At 45.5% G+C, this 19,803-nt stretch overlaps 2 protein-coding genes across 2 annotated transcripts in view; one reads left to right on the plus strand and one right to left on the minus strand.

Moving 5' to 3' along the window:
• Positions 1-363: 363 nt before the first annotated feature.
• On the plus strand, positions 364-4,886 carry LOC123245160 (steroid 21-hydroxylase). The gene is made up of 10 exons (XM_044673920.1): positions 364-948; positions 1,045-1,134; positions 1,325-1,476; positions 1,614-1,709; positions 1,908-2,009; positions 2,154-2,240; positions 3,677-3,871; positions 4,021-4,199; positions 4,291-4,394; positions 4,634-4,886. Exons 1-10 carry the CDS (start codon positions 750-752, stop codon positions 4,879-4,881), a joined length of 1,452 nt encoding a protein of 483 aa, XP_044529855.1. The 5' UTR covers positions 364-749; the 3' UTR covers positions 4,882-4,886.
• Positions 4,887-6,443: 1,557 nt separating this feature from the next.
• TNXB (tenascin XB) overlaps positions 6,444-19,803 on the minus strand; it is a 73,542-nt gene continuing 60,182 nt past the window's right edge. Inside the window, exons 31-43 of the mRNA XM_044675267.1 lie at positions 11,054-11,383; positions 10,456-10,782; positions 9,672-9,794; positions 9,387-9,530; positions 8,906-9,025; positions 8,623-8,766; positions 8,353-8,483; positions 8,087-8,219; positions 7,761-7,912; positions 7,537-7,633; positions 6,979-7,140; positions 6,738-6,901; positions 6,444-6,545 (exon numbers count right to left, since the gene is read on the minus strand). Coding sequence (XP_044531202.1) covers positions 6,444-6,545; positions 6,738-6,901; positions 6,979-7,140; positions 7,537-7,633; positions 7,761-7,912; positions 8,087-8,219; positions 8,353-8,483; positions 8,623-8,766; positions 8,906-9,025; positions 9,387-9,530; positions 9,672-9,794; positions 10,456-10,782; positions 11,054-11,383 — 2,129 coding nt within the window. The remainder of the gene's footprint in view (positions 6,546-6,737; positions 6,902-6,978; positions 7,141-7,536; positions 7,634-7,760; positions 7,913-8,086; positions 8,220-8,352; positions 8,484-8,622; positions 8,767-8,905; positions 9,026-9,386; positions 9,531-9,671; positions 9,795-10,455; positions 10,783-11,053; positions 11,384-19,803) is intronic.

Genomic DNA, 19,803 nt, shown 5'->3' on the forward strand with positions numbered 1-19,803 from the left:
TAATCAAATGAACCAATCTTTCAACCACATCTTATAAGCCTGTATGTAGTATTCCATAGCTATAATCTCTCATTCTGAAGAAAAGAGGAAGATAAATTTCTTAACCCTTCCCAGGATGAGGCTTGGTCACTGTAATTATCCAGTGTTCAGTTTACTTGTATTGTGACTTCTGTTATTTAACACCTTTCAAAGAGCCCTTTCTTATGTATTATTTCTCAGGACCACCCTAAGAGCTAGACAGGATCCCTCTGATTGTCCCCTTTTGAAGGTTCAGGAAATTACATTTTTTTTTGCATTCACTGTGCCAGTTGGGGACAGTTCTGTACAAGAACATCCCTGTTTCTTTGGAGGGGGCTGGAAGAATACAGAGAAAGTGGAGAAAGGAAATTATGGAGATCATGAAAATAATGGCTCATTTCTCTGTAATTCTCTGAGGTGATGCAAGTTGAGTTGGTGAAACAAGCTAGAAATCTGGGTTCAAGGACCCTGTGTTCTGGTCTAGATTGATGGATAGCCATTCAAGGCTAGAGAAGTTAAATTATTTATAGTGGTTTTTGGAGAACTGTTTGACAATGAAGTCCAGGATGGGAGGATGTTAAGGGATTGGGTTGGGAGGAAAGGGGTTTACCTCAGTCCCAAAGACACTCCAAGGACAGGAGGATGGATAATGCTCAAAAGGAGGAGGGGAGGTGCCCAGTGAAAGCTATATTTAGCCCCTTGCCTTCCTCCCTCCTTTACTTTCTTGTGCTATGTTGCTTTCTGTAGTCCTGTTGCTGGTCCTGCTAGCTACCTTTGGGTGGCTATGGATGCGGCGAACTGTCTCACCGTATCATTTCCCACCTCTAGTCCCTGGTTTCCTCCATTTCTTTCAAGCTGATCTCCCAAGCCATTTGCTGAGCCTTGCACAGAAGCATGGGCCCCTCTATCGGGTTCACTTTGGGATGCAAGGTAAGAAGAGAATCTTTTCTTTCTGAACTGTTCCTCAAGTCTCCCAGGAACTAAAGAAACTTCGCTTTGAAACTGTCTTCCTTTCCTCTCCTTTAGATGTCGTGGTGCTGAACTCCAAGAAGGCAATTGAGGAGGCCTTGATTAAGAACTGGCTGGATTTTTCAGGGAGACCCCAAACATTCACTCGTGAGGGAAAGGACTCTTGTGTTCTATTGTGTTCCTTATTGGAGTAAAGGCTGTGGAAATCTTGTTTTGGGAAAAGGTGGTAGAGCTGAGGACTAGCAGCTGTCTTTTTGGGAAGCAGAAAAGCCTGGGCCTGGGGTTCTAGATTTCTGAATTCTAGTGTTTTTCAGCTTAGTCTTCTCCATTTTCCCAGACCAAGTGGTAAGCAAGGACAGCCATGACCTATCTCTTGGAGATTACACTCCACTATGGAAGGCCCAGAGGAAGCTGGCTCGTTCTGCTCTTCTGTATGTCCAGAATACCATGGAACCCATCATAGAGCAGATGGTACAGGACCTGTGTAAGGTAAGAAGCTGCTCCCTGCTTAGGCAGAGTTCCAAGACTTCACATTGTCCTCTGGTTTCCTCCATCCCTTACTAGTTGAGATTGTACTACCCCCATGTTGCCCCTTCTAATGTTCTTGATTCCTCCTTACCCCACAGAGGCTCCTTGCCCAGGCTGGGTCTCCCGTGTCCATATACGAGGAGCTCTCCATGTTCACTTGTAGCATCATCAGCTCCCTCAGTTTTGGAGAAAAGGTTAGTTCCTCAAAGCTCTTCTCTTCTTCTGGTACCCTCTTGTCCTCATTTCCTCTTGATCTTATCTTTCCACTTCTTTCTCTTCCTAATACATTTACCCATCTATTTCTCTTTGCCACCACCCTCATCCCTCCACTCCCAGCCCCAGAGGGATCAGAGGGCATCTGAGGGATGAGATTCTCCTCCATTTTTTCACAGAGAGAGTCTGAAATCCAGCTATTTTACAACTGCATTCAGGAATTGATGGTAGCCTGGGATTCTTGGCAAATCCAGATCTTGGACATCCTACCCATTCTCAGGGTAAGATCGTGGGAATATAGACCCCAGGGACCTAGGGGAGGGGTGAGAAGGGACAGAGGGGGATGTCTCAGGAGGGAAGATAAAATACCTAGGTCTTAGATCGGTTCCTGAGAGGAGGAGGCTATAACTATGTCCTCTCTCCAGGTTTTCCCCAACTCAGGTCTCAGGAAACTGAGACAGGTGGTAAAGAAACGGGACAGAATTGTGCAGGAGCAGTTGACATGGCACAAGGTAAGGGAATTATGTTCTAGGAGGTTTCTGGTTGGTGTCACTTCCTTTCCTTGATTGCCAGGCAACTTTCCATCCTCTCTTCTATCATATACTCCTGAGGGGGAGCTTATGAAGAAATGGTCCTTGCTTAGTGTTTTGAAGAGAATTGTAGGTAAATCATTATCTACTTATTGAGTGAAGCCCTGGGATGTTACTGGGACACGTCACGTACTCTGGGAGAGTGTGTTGCCATGAATACAGATGCATCATGGTTCCAGGAAAAATTGGAAAGTGGGGCAACTAGGTGGCAAAGTAGATAGAATTCTGGGCCTGGAATTAGGAAGACCCGAGTTCAAATTCAGTCTCAGATACTTACTAGCTATGTGCACCTGGACAAGTCTCTTCAATTCTATTTGCCTCAGTTTCCTCATGTATAAAATGAGCTACAGAATAAAATGGCTAAACCACACTAAAATCTCCACCAAGAAAATCCCAGATGGGGTCATGAAAAGTCGGATGCAACTGAAACAACTGATTGACAGCAACAAAGTTGGGAGAAAGAGCTCAAAAAAGCTTGGTTGGAGAGAATAAGAGGGGGGGCACTGGTGGAACATGGGATAATGGTTAGGTTCTGCATCAGCTCTAGGAAGTTGCTACCTCCCTGGGCTACCCACAATTTTCTCCTCTGTACCTCAAAGAGGTTGGATTAGGTGGTCAGCCCCTCTCAAGACTAAATAGCACTGGGATCCTCTCAGAAATAAAGTGCTGCGACCACAGTGAGCCCAGGCAGAAGGCTGCCAACATGGCCATTTTAGAGCAGGGGATTCTGGAATAGTATTCCGAGGCTCTGTGATCCAATCTTTAGGGAATACCCTTTAAAGTGTATGTTTTTATTTGCCTTTAATACACAGAGTTAGTTATTTCATTCCTCTCATTTTACATTTGAGGAAACTGAGGCCTTTGGGAGTTTGGGGCTTGTCCAAGGTCATAGTCATTTCTGATTTGGGATTTGAACCCAGGTTCTCTGTATTCTAGTCTATTCTTTCATAAACTGTTAACCTCTATAGTGAAAAGTCTCATCTGTACCAAGGTGAGTGAAGAAAAATGCGTGGTGGGGGACAGAAACCTGTGGCGGTGCCAATGTGGAATGGCATGAATCATAAGTGACATAATCATGAAGATAGTTGCAGAGATGGGACCCGTATGAAAAGAGAGAATTAAAGAACCATGAGAGGGGCAGCTGGGTAGCACAGTGCACAGAACATTAGGCCTAGGTTCAAATCCAGCCTCAGACACTTCCTAACTGTGTGACCCTGGGCAAGTCACTTAATCCCCATCACCTAGCCCTTACCCTTCTGGCTTAATGTTGTTACTAAGAAAGTGCCCTATTCACCCAGGTTCCCCGGGGGAGGTTTTGCTCAGCACCTTCACCCTTCTCTCTCTTCGCCTTCTCCCAGGAGACCATGGTGGAAGGACAGACTCGGGATCTGACCGACTACATGCTACAAAAGCTAAGGGAACAAGCAGACGGGCCAAACCGGCTTTCCGAGGAGCACGTCCACATGACGCTGGTGGACATGTTCATCGGAGGCATGGAGACCACGTCGTCCACCCTCACCTGGGCTGTGGCCTTCCTGCTTCACCATCCAGAGGTGTCAAGGCCCCGGCTGACCCAGGACAGGGAAGGGGCTGGCAGAGACCCGCCGGCGAGGCCCCGGGGCTTCGGCTAGTCTCCGCGGATGGAGGCGGCTCAGGACTGAAGGCAGCAAGAAAAGAACGTGGCGCTTCCTTCCCTCCCCAGATCCAGAAGCGGTTGCAGGAGGAGCTGGATGAAGAGCTGGGGTCGGGCTCCTTGGGAAGCCTTCCCAACTATCGGGACAGGGATCGGTTCCCCCTGCTCAATGCGACCATCACCGAGGTGCTGCGGCTGCGCCCGGCGGCCCCCTTGGCTCTGCCGCACTACACCAGGCAGCCCAGCACGTAAGGAATCCTCTCCGCTCCTTCTGGGCAGCCTTTTGGGGAGGGATGTGCCAGGGGTCCCCCTGCCTGTGACACGTTCATCCTTCCTCAGCATATGCGGCTTTGACATCCCCAAGAACACCACCGTTATCCCCAACCTCTATGGTGCTCACCATGACGACAGTATCTGGGAACAACCTTATGATTTCAGGCCTGGTACTGGGGCCCAAGGCAGGGAGTGGGGCTGTGCGGCCAGAGAGTCTGGTTTGAATGGGAGTTGGGGGTTGGGGCTGGGGGAGAGCCAGCAGGTCTAGGGAGCCCCGGCGTGCCTTGGGCCTTCGGGGAGATGTCCGGGATGGGGTCTGTGAGGCTGGGTGCCTGGGGCCCAGGAGCCACAGAGCCCGATGCCTGTGAATATGTCTGTCTCCATCCCCAAGCTCCCTTTCTCCTTCTAGATCGTTTCTTGGAGCCAGAACCAAGCCAGGCCGGGATCCCGTTCAGCTGCGGGGTCAGGGTGTGCGTGGGAGAGGCCGTGGCCCGCTTTGAACTCTTCCTGATCCTGGCCCAGCTGCTCTGGACTTTCAAACTGCTGCCTGTGGAGGGCAATCACTCGTTGCCCTCTCTGAAGCCCAAGTTTGGGTTCATTATAAAGGCCCCAAACTTTCAGGTACGGCTATTGCCCCGGAGACAGGAGCTGGAGTGATGGCCTCTGGATCTCCACAATAACGTGCACCAATAAAGTGCCTAAAATGCAGGCCTTGAACCTCAGTTTCTCCTTTATTGACTTTGAACCCAACCCTCTCCTGCCTCCCCTTCCTTCCCCCCCTATAAACAAGGTGTTTTGCAATTGGTTGGAATGTTTTTTTCCCCTCTCTGGGGTCTGGGAGCAATTTTTTTTTTTGTTTTGGGGGCAGAGAAGTGGCGCATCAGTAGTGGATATGAGGATGTGTTTGCTATGGAGGATTTTTTATAACTGCAAGTGCCAGCCTCCCTCCTTGAACCAAAGAACTGGTGTCACCTGCTGGAGGGTGTAGGGAGTTAGAGCCAGAAAATGAGGCCTTTTTCTGCTTCAGGTGAAAATTCAGTCCTACTCTAGCTCTAAGTCAGTTTTCATATGCACAAAACAAGGGGAAAGGTGTGATTTCTTAAAATTGAGGTAAGGATAGATCTCTCTCTCCCTCCTCTCCTTCCTTCTCCCTCCTGGAAGTAAGATTCTGGGCAACGTGTCCGTGACTTTGGCTGAGCTCATCAGAGGCAAGGAAATTCCTCATGGAACTTTAATGGTTTGTTCCCTCCCTATTCAACTTAATGCTTTTCTCTTAAATTTCTAAATGCTTAGGAAGGCATCTCCTGGTTTCCAAATTGGTATCCCAAAACTGGGATAATGCTCAGCTCAGTTTTTATACAAGCCATCTGTAATAGATTTCACATCATAAACCGAGTAGGCCGATTCCCTTTCCCACCTCCATATGAAGCCTTCTCAGGGTCCCATTCAGCCACTCACTGCCTATGAATTAAAAAAAAAACAAAACACCAGCACCCCAACCTTGAAACATTTCTGACATGCGTCATCTGAGACAGGGCCTTTTTTATACTAAGAGGATTTTTGTCAGTCATCCTAGCATCCTAGGTGTAATTTGGAGCTGTTTCCCCCCTTCCCCTCCAACAGCTAAGCTAAGACACGGGTCTCTCTGCACTGCCTATAGAGCCGGTGGGAAACCAGCTCTGGTCCTTCACTTCCTTGAGACCTCTGATGGGGATACCCCCACCCCTTCTCTACTAGTTCTTTGGAGAGCTCTTGCCCCTTCCCATCCCATACTCACTGGCCAATCTGAGAATGTCTCAAGACATACTCTCCACCTGACCTTAGACCTCCATTGCTTACAAAGAATATCCTGCTATAAACCATGTAGATTGGAAAGTTTTATGCACGAAGCCTGAGTTTTTGTCCCAGGCTGTGGCAAGCTTTTTTTTTTTTTTTTTTTTTTTTTTTTTTAAATCACAAATCACTCAGAGGGCACCTGCCGCTAAATGTAGAAAAGTAATGTGAAGAGAAGGATCACATCAATCCTCCTCTTCAGTTATTTCCTACAAATCCAAAGAATAGCTCTGGCTCTTTGGAGAAAAGGAGGAGGCCATGAAAATCAGGGCCCTGGCTCTTCTCTGAAATAAGCCTGAATGGGGCAGCAGCAGGACAGTTGGGGAGGCCCCGGGCCAGGGAGCTGGCCTTCCTGTATCTCTGGTGCAGAGGGCAGGAGATGGAGACTAAGCCCTCTGGGAAGCTGGTCTATAACTTCGTGGTCTCAGCTTCATCTCAGTGAAGGGAATGGAGAACTCGAAGCCCTTCCAGGCATACCAGCTTACACCCTAGGAGAGGGGAGATGGAAATCACACTGCGAACTTCAGGCTCCCCACTATCGCCTTGCACCCGATCCCCGTGGTCTCTGGGCTCAAAGAAAGGAGAGCCCAGGGCTGCTGACAGGCCTTGTCCCTTCACGGCCCGGCCTCCTTTATCAGGACTCCCGGCACGTCCCATCCCCAAGGCCCTCCTTCCCTCACCTGATGGTCGATGATGCTCCCGTAGAGTCCGTTGAGGTTGGCATAGTGACAGTTGCGGTACCACCAGCCACCGCGATAGGAGACGGCACAAGGGATATGTAGATTGTTGGGATCCCTGTCCCGGGTGGAGAAGGTGCTGCCGCTGTGATAGCTCATGGAGTCTCCTACAGGGGAGAGGCGGATGAGCAAGAGCTGATGGCTGGAGCCCTCTTCCCTCCCGCACTGGCTCGGGGTACCTCACCTGCAGTACCATGGTAGCCCTCCAGGTGGAGACGGTAGTACTGGGCAGCAGAGTCCACAGTGAAGAAGTCATATTCGGCAAAAGCAGACTCATCCCCAGCCCGGAGATCCACTCGCATGGAATAATCTCCGGCTTGGGTCAGGCTGTGGAGGACCTCATTCCCTGGGGTAGGAAGGGATGAGTAAGATATCCAGGCTCTTAGCCCGAAGATTCCATTCCTGGCTCTGTCCTCAACTTGCCCCCCTTTTTTCCTTAAACAGCTATTTTCTTTTTTTTTCCTCAATTACACATAAACAAAAATTATTAACATTTGTTTTTTAAAAATGTTTTCTCCAAACTCCCTCCCTGAGAAGCGAGCCATCTGACATAGATTCTACATGTGCAGTCAGCCAAAATATTTTCCTATGAACCATGATGCAAAAGAAAGTATCGACTGAAAGAACTGAAGAATAATCCAGAGCGCATCCTCATCCCTTTTTAGAGGCCGAAGCTTCCATTTTGCCAGCCTCAAACCTTAGTTCCTCCCCTCACACCAGAGTCAAGGGTGATGACACTGACCAAGCCAAAACTCCCCTGAGATGTTCCCAAATCCGTGTGCATATTCTGCCCAGTCCCTCCAGAAGTCTGTCTGTCCATCCATCCTGCGTTGGAACACCTGGTGGGATAACAAGGACATTTATAGAAGGGACTGAGGAACACCAGTGCCAGGAGGACCCTACTTCTCCCCAGGCAAGGGAAATACCATCTCCAGAGTCTGCCTCTGCCCGTGCCTGGCAACTCACCAACCAGCCACCCCCATCCGTCTCCATGTCACAGTAAACTTCTAATGGCCGCTCACGGTTTCCATTGAGGAAAATGGTGGTCGTTTGGGAGCGACCTAGCCCATTTTGCCTCTCTTCTCCACAGTCCCGGGGGAATGGGATCCTCAGCCCACCTAGGGTAGAAGGGGGCAGGGATTAAATAAGAGGATAGAAACTGAGGGAAGGATCAGTGGCCTCACTGGGACTCGGGACCCAGACAGGGGCTACTCCATCCCCTGGTCTTCCTCTCATTTGCCCTTGGAGACTTTGCCCCATGGGCTCCTCCCTCAACATCTAGCCCCAGGTACCGGTGGTAAAGGTGGTTGGCACAGGCGGTGTGAGACTTTCCCCCCAGATAGCTTGGATCCGGGCACTATACAGAGTGGAAGGGAAGAGGCCAGAGAGCCGATGAGATCTGGCCCTGCCTGGTAGCAGAATCTCCTAGAGCAGAAGGAAAGAGAAAATCAGTGACCTGGGGATGAAAGGGGGATGGAGAAAGTTACAAGACTAAGACAAAGACCAAAACAATATGAGCATGAGATTTTGGGTGGGGGAGAGAGATGTTGGGGGATACCTGAGTCTGCCCCCCAGCAGTGTCATAGCTGAGCAAGTAGCTACTAGGCAGGGATGCAGGTTCAGCCCAGGTAAGCAAGGCAGAACGGGGAGTTACTTCTTTGGCCTTCAAGTCACGCGGGGCATCCAGTCCTGGGAAGGAAAAGCAAATCGTGTTATTCTCTTGTTACTTCCACAAGGTGATGACTTTCTGTTGACCCCTCACCCTCCATATCACATGAAATCCTCCTCCCTCCTGTTCCCCCTTTCTGGTTCCCAGGCCTTGTGATACCAGTGGTGAAGGTGATGCTGGCAGGGGAAGTGATGTTAGGACCCCGGAAGCCTCTAAGGGTTGCCGTGTAGTTTGTCCGGAGTTGAAGATTATTCAGGGGAAAGTCCACAGCACCTCCTGGAACGGAGGCCCTCAGAGGTGGGACTAGAGATGAAAAAAAAAGAATTTAGCCACTTCCCTTTGATCCCCTCTCACAATCTCCGATCCTTTCTATTTCCCTCAGAGATCCAGGCATCCAAAACCTTAGTTTCCTCTGTATCCCATAAGACTCTCTTCAACTCACCCCCTGGAGCTGTGACCTGAAGGGCATATCTGTCTGCAGGGTCTTGGGGAGGACTCCAGTGCAGCAGGGCTGAATCATCAGTAACATTCAATGCTCGAAGGTGGGTAGGTCCATCAGGGACTGCAGGGTGGACAGAGTTACAGAGCCGGCCCTTGTGCAATGGGCTCTCCTCTCCATCTTATTGAGCCTATCTGCCTAGTCCCATCTTTCTCTTCCCTTTACAGCTCCCTCCTTTCACCTCTCTCATCTCTGCCCATTTCCCTGATATTCCTCAGCTTGAACCTTTTATCTTTTTCATCCTTTAATCTTTCCCTCTTTTTTACCCATTTCACAATTTCCCTCATCTGCCATTTACCCAACAGTTGGTCTGTTTTCTTCATCTCCCTCTATATCGCTCTTTCCTAACTATTTCTTTCTTCTATCTGCCTTTCCCGCCCCGCTCTCCCTTTTGTCCCCAGTTCTCCTTCCCTATGTCTCTCACCAGTGGTGAGGAAGCCGGTGAGGGGTTCACTTTCCTCAAAGCCACGAACAGATACCACGGTCACTTCATATCGGGCCCCTGGGGTCAGACCCACTAGGCGCTGGTGCCAGGTATGGCTGCCCACTTGTATACTTTGTGGTTCCCCTGAAAAAACAAGAGAAGGGGATGAGAGAAGCTCACTGGGGGGCTCCAAAAGGATTAAGGGAAGGAAGGCAATAGAAAATGAGGGAAAATAGGAGAAGGTGAGACCAAGATGGAGTCAAGGGGGACGAGGTGGCAGGTTACCTCCATCTGCTAGTTGATAGGAGATTTTGAAACTATCCACCCGGTTCGGAGGTGGAGTCCAGCTGACCTTGGCTGAATTCTCTTGGATCTCACTGAACTTGAGGTCTCGAGGGCTCTCTAGCACTAAATCAATAGGGAAAACAGTTGAGCAGTGAGGGAAAGTGCAGAATATGGCTCCCCTCCTAGCCCTTCTTACTTCCTTTTACATGTTGTCTCTATTAAATTAGAAGCTCCTTGAGGTCAGGGACTGTCTTTCTTTTTGCTAATTATATCTCCAGGCCTTAGTACAGTGCTTGGCACATAGGAGGCACTTCCTAAATATTTATTGGATTGGGACCTCTTCCAGCTCTAGGAAAGGCAATTTTGCCAGGATCTTCTTTCCCATATCCTCCTCTCTCTTATTGGCCATTTCTTTCTACATGACTTATTCATCCTTCTCTTTAGGAAGAAATAGACCTCAAGGCCCTGGAAATGGAAACTGATAAACAGACCACCCCAAAGGCTCAAATATACCCACTTACACCATCACATTTTTTTGCTACCCATAATTACTATTCCCACCTCATTTTTTGTCGGGGGGGGGCAGGGAGGAAGTTGGGTGCCCATCCCTGACAGAATACCTTGTTATCCACCCACCACCTTCCCATCTGCCCACTTAAGCCCTCCTCCTCTTGGGGCAGAAGACTGAGGATGTTACTCTGTCTTATCATCTAGGTGGGAGTCATGGGCCCTGGGCCCAAGGTAGGGATAATGCCCAGGGGCTGCGGGCCATGACATGTAGTACCTGGACTGAGTGTTCTAGCAGTGCCCTGGAGGCTATCAGCCTTGTGGGGGCCACGAAGGCCATAAAGTGTTACTGTATAGAGGGTTCCGGGCCTCAAGTCACGAAGAATGGCTGAACGTCGGATCCCTGGCACGCTCAGCTCTCGCTGCAGCAGAGGAGGGGACGGCGGCTCTGAAGGCCTCATCTCTGGGACTCCATAGCGAAGCAGAAATGAGTCAAAGGCACCAGGTGGGGCCTCCCAATTCAGCCGGAAGGAACTTGTGGTCACATCTGACACAGAGAGCTGGGACAGGCGGCCCCCAATGGACTGCTTAGCTGGAGGTAGCCCTAGAGTTTGGGTCAGAAGGGAGGGGAGGAGGCAGTCAGACTTCAGTTTGGTATTGTACATAGTTTTCAGGTTAACCTGCATTCCTGGGAAGGGTTGACACCTTTCCTTTATATCCCCTCTTCCCTCCACACTTGTGACTTGTGCAAACATTCCCAACACTTCCCAGACTTCCCAAACTAGAGCCAAAGCGTAAGGGGAGATGGATGGGATACCACAAGATGGAAACTGGATTCTCTGGCCTAGAGCTCTGTAGTGAATAGGAGGTATCACCTGTAGTGCCTTCTGTAGTGATAGGGCCCAGACGCTTCCCATCATAGAGGCCATAGAGGAGGAATGTGTATTTCCTGTTGGGTTCCAGGTCAGAGATAGTGATATTTTTCTGGTTTCCCCTGACAAGCTCTGCTTGGGATTGCCCATCCTTATCTTTATATTGGATCACAAAAGAGTTAAAAGGATCCTGGAGGACCGTCCAGGAGAGACTCAAGGAATCTGGAGAGACATCCGTTACTTTCAATATTCCCAGGCGGGGTCCTGAAGGGGGTAGGGGTTCAGGGGCTTCAGTAGCCGGTATGAAAGAAGTTGTAGTCTCTTCTTCTTGGGCTGCATCAAAGAAAGAGATTGAGCCAAATTACAGAACACTTTGTATAAAAATACAGTCCTAAATAATTAAAGAAACACCAATTGCTTATGGTTAGGCTATAATGCCAACGATACCTAAATTAATTCACTTCCCAATCAGATCACCGAAGGACTTTATAAAACTAGAAAAAACAATACCAAAAATTCATCTGGAAAAACAAATGGCTAAGAATAATGATAAAGGGAAATGATGAAAAAGGGGAGGAAAGAAGCATAGATCTCAAAGCAATAATTATTTAAATGATTAGTATTGGTTAAAAAAAGAGAGGAGGAAAATTCAACCACTGAAATAGATTATGTACACAACATACAGAAGCAAATAAACTAGTAGAATATGATCAATTTAAAGACTCTAGTTACTGGGATAAGGGTTCCCTATTCAACAAGAACTGCTGGGAAAACTGGGAAGTTGGGCAGAAAATAGGCTTAGACCAATCTTTTAAACCACATTCTAAGACAAGTTCTAAAATTAATATATGATTTGGGTCACATCCTAAGTGAATTAGAGGAGCAGCCAAGGAGCAGAAATATCTTTCAAACTATGGATTGGGGATTGACCACATAAGGGATAGAATCATAGGAAGAAAAAAATGGACAATTTTGATTTCATAAAATCGAAATGTTTTTGAACCAATAATATCAGTGAAGTTAGAAGTAGAAGAGAACTAGTTAATTGAAGAAGCCTTTGATTCTTGGAATCTCAGGTTTCTTTGAAGAATCAGCTCAAGGAGGACCATCTGGGTAGCTCAGTGGATTGAGTCAGGCCTAGACACGGGAGGTCATAGGTTCAAATCTGACTTCAGACACTTCCTAGCTTTGTGACCCTGTAAAGTCAATTAACCCCCATTGCCTAGCCCTTACCACTCTTCTGCCTTGGAACCAATACATAGTATTGATTCTAAGGTGGAAGGTCAGGGTTAAAAAAAAAAAAAAAAAAAAAGGAATCAGCTCAAGAGCTACCTTCTTCCCGAAACCTTCCCTGGTTCTCTTTCCCTATATTACTTCTTCCCTACCCCCAACTGCTAGGATATCACCTCTTCCCCAAACTACTTTGTTTTGGACATTCTATAAATGCTCAAATGTATACATATTGTCCTGCCCTGCCTCATTAGAATGTAAACTTCTTGAGAGAAAGGACTATTTCATTTTTTGTCTTTGAATCTTCCAGTGGTTAGCATAGTGATCTATATTAATAAATGCTTGTTGGTTAATGAATGGACAGTAAACATTTCTTCCCTAAAACTCCAACAATGCTTCAGCTGAATTGAGGAGGAAGGGGATTTTTTGACACTCAACTCAGATTATTTAGGGGCTCAGTGGACAGAAGTCAAAACTTGGAGAAGAGTGGGTAGAGTTGGGACCACTGGAAAAATGAGAAAACAAGCAGGGTAAGAATTGATGACAATGGAAATGGGTAATCCCAGACTACCTGGGATCCATGTTTAGTAATAATTCCTATTTAGATGCTGTTTTAGGTTTTACAAAGGGTATTTTTCACAGCTACTCTGGAAATGAGGTAGAACCTTTTAGAACCTCAAGGCTCCACATATTATTTTGCATAACATGCAGACCCTTGGCATACTGCCATAGTTTATTTTGCAAATGTTGCTTGTAATTGTTCTTGAAATTGTTTCATGGATGACTGCTTTATCTACCCAGCTAGGACCATGTCTCCTTTCATTCTAGAATCCCCCTACTTTCCTCCTCCATCACTCAGCCACTTCTCAGGTCTTAGTATAGTACTCTGCAAACAACAGCAAATGCTTAATAAATGCCTATTATCTAGCTGGAATGCTAGCCAGGCCTTTCTCCTTACCCCAACCTATCCCACTTTCTCCATTGCCCTCACTACCAAAAAGAGCTTGTTGTCTCCCCAAAGAAAGGAAAAGAATAAAGGGTTATGTAGCTACCCAGGGACATTAAGTTGACATTTGGGGTGATGGATGAAGTACAATTCTCATCTACCCCTGCTGACCTGTCACACTCTGAGCAGAGATGGGGCCAATATGCTTTCCATCAGGAGAACCATATAGGAGGAACTTGTACTTTCTATTAGGCTCCAGGCCAAACACAATCTCTAACAACAGGCAATATCTGAGGCTGCCCATCCTTAACCTTGTACTGGACCACAAGAAAGTTGAAGGGACCCTGTGAGACTATCCACGAAAGGCTCAGGGAGTTGAGAGTTGCATGTGTTGCCTTCATTGCCCCCAAGCTGAGTGAGAGTTAGGGATCTAACTCTAGGAGAGAATTCAAAAAGAGAGAGAAGTTTCATAACTAAACAAGGAAGAGATGATTGCAAAGGGCAAAACAGACACCTCTGAATATATAAAATTAAACATTTTCTTGCATGAATCAACAAAGGTAAGAAGACAAATGAAACATCCTTTATATCAAGTTTCTTAGATAAAAGTGTGATAGCCAAGAAATATATCTAGGGAAGTGATCTAAATAAATATATGCTAAGAGCCATTTCCTAGTTAAGTGGTCAAAGAACATGAAGAGTTTTCAAAAGGAGAATCATAAACTGTCAATGATTATATGAAAAGATATTACAAGTCACTTTTTAAAAAAACTCTTATCTTCCATCTTAGAATTAATACTGTGTATTGGTTCTAGGCAGAAGAGTGGTAAGGGCTAGGCAATGGGGCTTAAGTGACTTGCTCAGGGTCACACAGCTGGGAAGTGTCTTAAGGCCACATCTGAACCCAGGACCTCCTGTCTCTGGGCCTGGTTCTCAATCCACTGAGCCACTTAGTTGCCCCCATAAGTCACTTCTAATAACAGAATTGTAAAATAAAATGTGAGGTTTCACCTCACATCCATAAAATGGGCAAAATAGGTTAAATCTGGAAGAGTTATGGGCAGTCAGGCACACTGATTCATTGTTGGTAGAGCTGCAAATTAGTCATATTCTTTGACCCAAAAATCTTACTAGTGTACATGCACCTTTAAATAGTCAAAACAGAAGAGTCCCTTATCTATCAGTGGATTCATAGCAATATTTTTTTTGTGACATTGAAAAATTGGAAACAAAGTGGGTACCCATTAAGTGAGGAGTGGCTAAACAGGCTGGGGTATATGAAGATACTGGAATCTGATTAAGCAAAAAAAACCAAAAAAACAGGAAATGTGAGAAATTCAGAGAAATATGAGGAGATCAATATGACTGACCCAGGATAAAAAGGACAGGCCTGGGAGTACAATATACTATAATACTGTAAGTCACAACAAAAGTCAAAGGCAGCTGAAGTGTAATATGACCAGTTTTGGTTCCAGAGGTCACAGGATAATACACAAATTATAACAAAATATATCTTCCTCGGAACTCTGGGTGCCCAATATATGTAGACAGATGTAGTTTCTGTTCTATTTTTCTCTGTTATGAGGGAATTTTCTATTATTAATAATAGTGTTTTTAAGGCTTACAAAATGCTTTACAAATATTATCTCATTTGATCCTTACCACAACTGTGGAATGTAGGTGCTATTATTATTATCTTTATTTTGTGGTAGGCAGAAGTTAAGTGACTTGCCCAGGGTCACATAGCTAGTAAGTGACTGAGGTTGGTTTTGAAACCCGGTCTTCCTGACTCCCAGCTCTCTATCTACTATATTACCTAGCTATTTCTCTCTATCTCTACATATTCTTTTCTATCATATTATTATTAATTATTTTTATATATTATTCATGTCTGGGTGGTCAGAGAGAAGGAGAATATTGGAGAAATGACTATGGTAGAAAACCAATTAAGACATTAAAAAAACAATCAATAAACTGAGAGTATAGGAATGGCACCAGTTGAGAATTGAAAAAGGGTTCTCAGCCCATGCTAGTCAGAAATTTGTGCTCTCCTAGGTGGCATAGTAGATAGAGAACTGGGTCTGTAGTCAGGAAGACTCTTCTTTTTGAGTTCAAATCCAACCTTAGACACTTTACTAACTGTATAACTCTGGGCAAATCACTTAACCTTGTTGGTCTCAGTTTCCTCATCTGTAAAATGAATTGGCATCCAGTATCCTTACCAAGAAAACCCTAAATGGGGTCATGAAGAGTCAGACATGACTGAACAAGTTTTTGTACTATTGTCAAGAAAAATTGAAGATTAGGTTTCAGAAAGGAAAAAAATGGTTGTCAATAGGTTAATTCTGGTCCTGGCCTCCAGAATTACAGGACATCAGCCAGTTCTCCTTCAGAGCCTTTCCTTTTTGAAGTCTCAGGCCTAGACCCACATTCTTCTTCTGCCCGAGCACAGACAAAGCCCCCCATCTTTCTCCCCCATCTCCTTTTACCATTGCTTATTTTTGCCTAGAATAAATCACACATCAGTTAGGCCAACTGATGAATAAATTAGTCATATATTGGAAAAGGAGGTAGGGAGGGGAAAGGAGGTCCTCTCTTTCACCTCAGTTTGCCCTTGGGGCCTGGTCTTGGCAAGTCTTCTGACCAGGGAAGGGCCAGAATTCTGAAGGAAGCACACAATGAAAAGGATATATGTTAGTTGCCTTGGAGATGCCCCCAAATAGCAAGTTTTGAGGCTGGAAGCAGCAGTTGAGCTAATCTTCTTTCATGAATCATCCTAACAACTCCTCCCATCCTCAAATCCCTACCCCCTGTGCAGGCCCTTCTGTTCCCTTGACCTGCCCTGTGTCGTAGATAACATTGTCTATACCTACTTCCCAAGGTTCAGTGAAGCTGGCCTCATTGCCACTGTAGGTATAAGGAGGAGGTCTGAGATAGATGAGATGGATACACGAAGGGACAGACATGAGAGGAAAAGGGAGAGGTCTGAGGAGGGGGCTTGATGATGGACTCATAGGAACCTGAGGCTAGGGTAGGATGGAGTGGTCCCAGACCAAGTCTCTGAGACTTTTAGAAAAGCATTAAAAGGATTTGGTAGGTGGCTCTGTGGATAGAGAGCCAGGCTGGGTTCAAATTTGACCTCAGACACTTCCTAGCTGTGTGACCCTGGGCAAGTCATTTAACCCCCTTGTTGCTCTTTTATCTTAGAACTGATACTTAATATTGATACTAAGACAGAAGGTAAGGGTTTAAAAGAAAGAAAGAAATACGAAAGGAATTAGCTTGTCCTTAGTCTAGTTCTTAGTTTGGCTCTAACTAGTATGATTCATGTTCCTGGGAGTAGGGTGAAGGTCAGAGACCCAAATCTTTGCCCACACCCTATGCCCCCCAATTCCTTTGCCTCTGGGGCGGCTGAGTCATTGGAACAGTGACATCAACTTTTTCCATATTCTTCTTATGAGGTCAAGCCTTCCTTTATCCCTCACCCCTCAATTGTCCCTGGGGTGAAAAGCCAAGTGGAGGGGATGTGGAGAGTGGGAAATGAGGCATAACAGGTGGGACTAAAGTGGGGAAAGAGAAAGAGAGAGGAAAATAAGTCAATTGGAGAATTAACTCTGTCTTGTTTTAACCCAGACTGGGGCTGCCTAGCCAGGGAGACATTAGGAGAGAGACCAGAGGGAAAAATAGCGGGCACATGGCCTGGGTTACAGGATGTATGCATGGAAGTGCCCAGGATAGTCTTATGGAGAAGGAACATACTTGGAAAGCAAATGCTAGAAAATTTGAGATTGGATTCTTGAGAGAAGCATGTTGGAATGGACTGGATTAAGGTAACACCTTTTCTTTTATTGTTGGTGTTAGTATGTGTGTAGAATTGTTTTGACATTGTAGTACTAGGGTGACTAAATTGCAGAAAAACTCTTCCCATATGTGGAAAGGCGATGAAATGAATCATCAGAGAGAGCCTGGGGAAGGGAACAGAGTGGCTGGTGACCTGAGCCAGGGAAGGTTTGCTCACTCACTGGGCTCAGGATCTATGGAGAATCTCAGCTCTGTAAAAGGTCTAAGAGCCAGGGTACTCCTCATACAGGAAATGGGAACACAGAAGGCACAAACAGATAGCATATTTAACATGGGAGGTAACAGGACACTTAACTATGCTTCCAGTTGGTCATTCCAGGGAATGACATGAAAGTGACAGATTCCAAGGGGAAATGATGGACTGCACCATGCAGGCCATATAGCTGCTAAGTTATCTAGACCCAGATGGTAGCTTAGAAACATAAATGAAGACATTTAGGTTCTCCAAAGGGTAGACCTAGCCTTACCAGCTAGTGAATCTGCCTCAAGCAGAATGAACCAGACAGAGAAAAATAAGTCAAAAAGTGGTTAAGGCTTTCTGGGGACTGAAGTCATAGAAACATCCAACAGGGATGAAGAAGGCAATTGTGAGTCTAGCAGGATGGCCTAAACCCAGAGAAAGAATCCTTACAGGTGTCAAAGCAGCTGCAGAGTAAAAAGGCGGCACATCTCTCATTACCAAAATCAAAACCAGAACTCAAACAAAAGGACCATATCAGCACATGTCAGCTCAACAAACCAAATACCAGCAAGTTGGTAACCCTAAGTACAGCCCAAAGGAAGCAACCTGGGGACCCACAACTAGAAAGGGACTAGGAAACAGGTTGTGAAACAGAATAAGAATTTCACAAGACTTAGTCATACTAAAGTCCTGTGCCAGCTGTGCCAAGTTAATTGTCAGACATGGGTGCAGTTAGGACAGGAAGCTTTTCTGAAAATTCTTCATTCTAATTCATTATTTCAAGGTTTTTTTATTCTGTTTTGGTTGTTTGGTTTTTCTCAATGTTTCCTAAAAAAGTTATTTTAAAAAATACTCCAAGCCTGTTTTTAGTTGAACTAAAAGAGCACACTAAAACCCTTCTCTTACTCACTTCACCTCTTACTCTGCTCAAGGTATATATCCTACAAGAGCCATTTCTTGATTTCCCCTGAGGTGACATTTCTATTTCCCACCCCAGAGATTATTTTTTGTGTATTTAATATACATTTGAACTACCATATCTGGGTATGTATTGACCCCATCCTCACCCCCCAGAGAAAATGGAAGCTCTTTTGGGGCAAGGACTGTTTTTTTTTTCTCTTTGTATCCTGAGCACCTAGCACAGAGATGGACACATAATAGTTGCTTGATAAATGCTTAATGGATGAATGGAAAAAGGAATTTGTTCACAACTAGGCTGGGATATCCAGGGAGACTGGAGTGTTCTAAATGGCCAGGAATACTGGTGAGAGTAGCTGTCTTAGCTCAGGAACCTGGAAAAATCCAATAGAACTGAGACAGAGAAAAGTGAAAACTCAGGAGTTTTTCTCTGAGAGACAAATTCCTTATTGAAAATATCCCTCATAGATCATGAGGACAGACTTTCCTCTGAATGATCAAGGATCTAAACAGATCTTTACAGTGTGGAACTTTGGGTTCAATCTAACAAAATGAAATTCTTAGGGATAAATGTAAAGTCTGGCATTTGGGTACAAAAAATCAATTTCATAAATATAAGATGGGGGGAGGTATGATTAGACAGCAGTGGTTCTGAAAAAATATCTGTGGGTTTTGGTGAACCACATGAGCCAGTATGAGTCAGTTGTGTGATGTGGCAGCCAAAAAAGCTAATGGAATTTTGGACTACATTGAGAAGCACAGCTTCCAGGAAGTTGTGGGGTGGGGGTGGGGGGGAAATAATAATCACCACACTCTGCCCTTGTTAGACTTCTTCCAGAGTATTATGTTTATTTCTGGATACCATTGATAATCCAGAGAGCGAGCAGAGGGAGGGTACCAAGATGACAAAGGGCCCTAAGTCCATGTCAAATGAGGATCACTTGAAGTAACTGGGCACTATTTTCTGGAGAAGAGAAGACAGTATGGAGAGATGGGGAGGAGGAGATGATGGTTGTCTTTAAGATTTTTATGTGGAAGACGATTCAACTTGTTCTTTTTGACTTACTAAGACAGAACTAGGAGCAATAAGTGGAAGTTTCTGGAAGTAAATTTAGGCTGTCAGGAAAAACTTCTTAATTAGAGCTGTCCAGAAATACAATGGGATGCCTTGAAAAATAGTTTTACTTCTTTGGAAGTCTTCAAGTAGAGGCTAGATGCCTACTTACTTGTAGGGTATGAGACATAGAGAATTCATTTTGTGTAGGGGTTGGACTTGATGGCCACTGTGGCCACTCCTAAGTTCTGTGATTCTAGGTGGCAGTAGGTAGCAGGGTAGGACAAAGGATAAGATCATTCTAGGCCAACATCTTGGTAGTTTCCTACTTAAACTAATTATAAGAAATTAGTCTTTTATAGTCTAATTCCTGAGGGACCAGATAATGAAGTGTTAAGCTAACTGTAAAACATTACACATTCAGTGATCCTTTTATAGGATGTGACTAAGTCTACAAAAACTGAAATAGAAACAACTCCATAGGTTAAAGAATAATGGGCTACGGCTTTAGGCGACCTGACCTGTAAAAAATCAGATCAATGAATCTGGGAGAAACTCAAAGA

This window comes from Gracilinanus agilis, chromosome 4, assembly GCF_016433145.1.
Source record: "Gracilinanus agilis isolate LMUSP501 chromosome 4, AgileGrace, whole genome shotgun sequence".
NCBI classification, from domain to species: Eukaryota; Metazoa; Chordata; class Mammalia; order Didelphimorphia; family Didelphidae; genus Gracilinanus; species Gracilinanus agilis.

Excerpts from the sequence above, each read along its gene's own strand:
- LOC123245160 (XM_044673920.1), top strand. The coding sequence starts at position 750 with ATGTTGCTTTCTGTAGTCCTGTTGCTGGTCCTGCTAGCTACCTTTGGG. Across the intron at positions 1,710-1,907 it reads CCCTCAGTTTTGGAGAAAAG|AGAGAGTCTGAAATCCAGCT; the intron begins GTTAGTTCCTCA and ends ATTTTTTCACAG. Across the intron at positions 2,241-3,676 it reads AGCAGTTGACATGGCACAAG|GAGACCATGGTGGAAGGACA; the intron begins GTAAGGGAATTA and ends GCCTTCTCCCAG.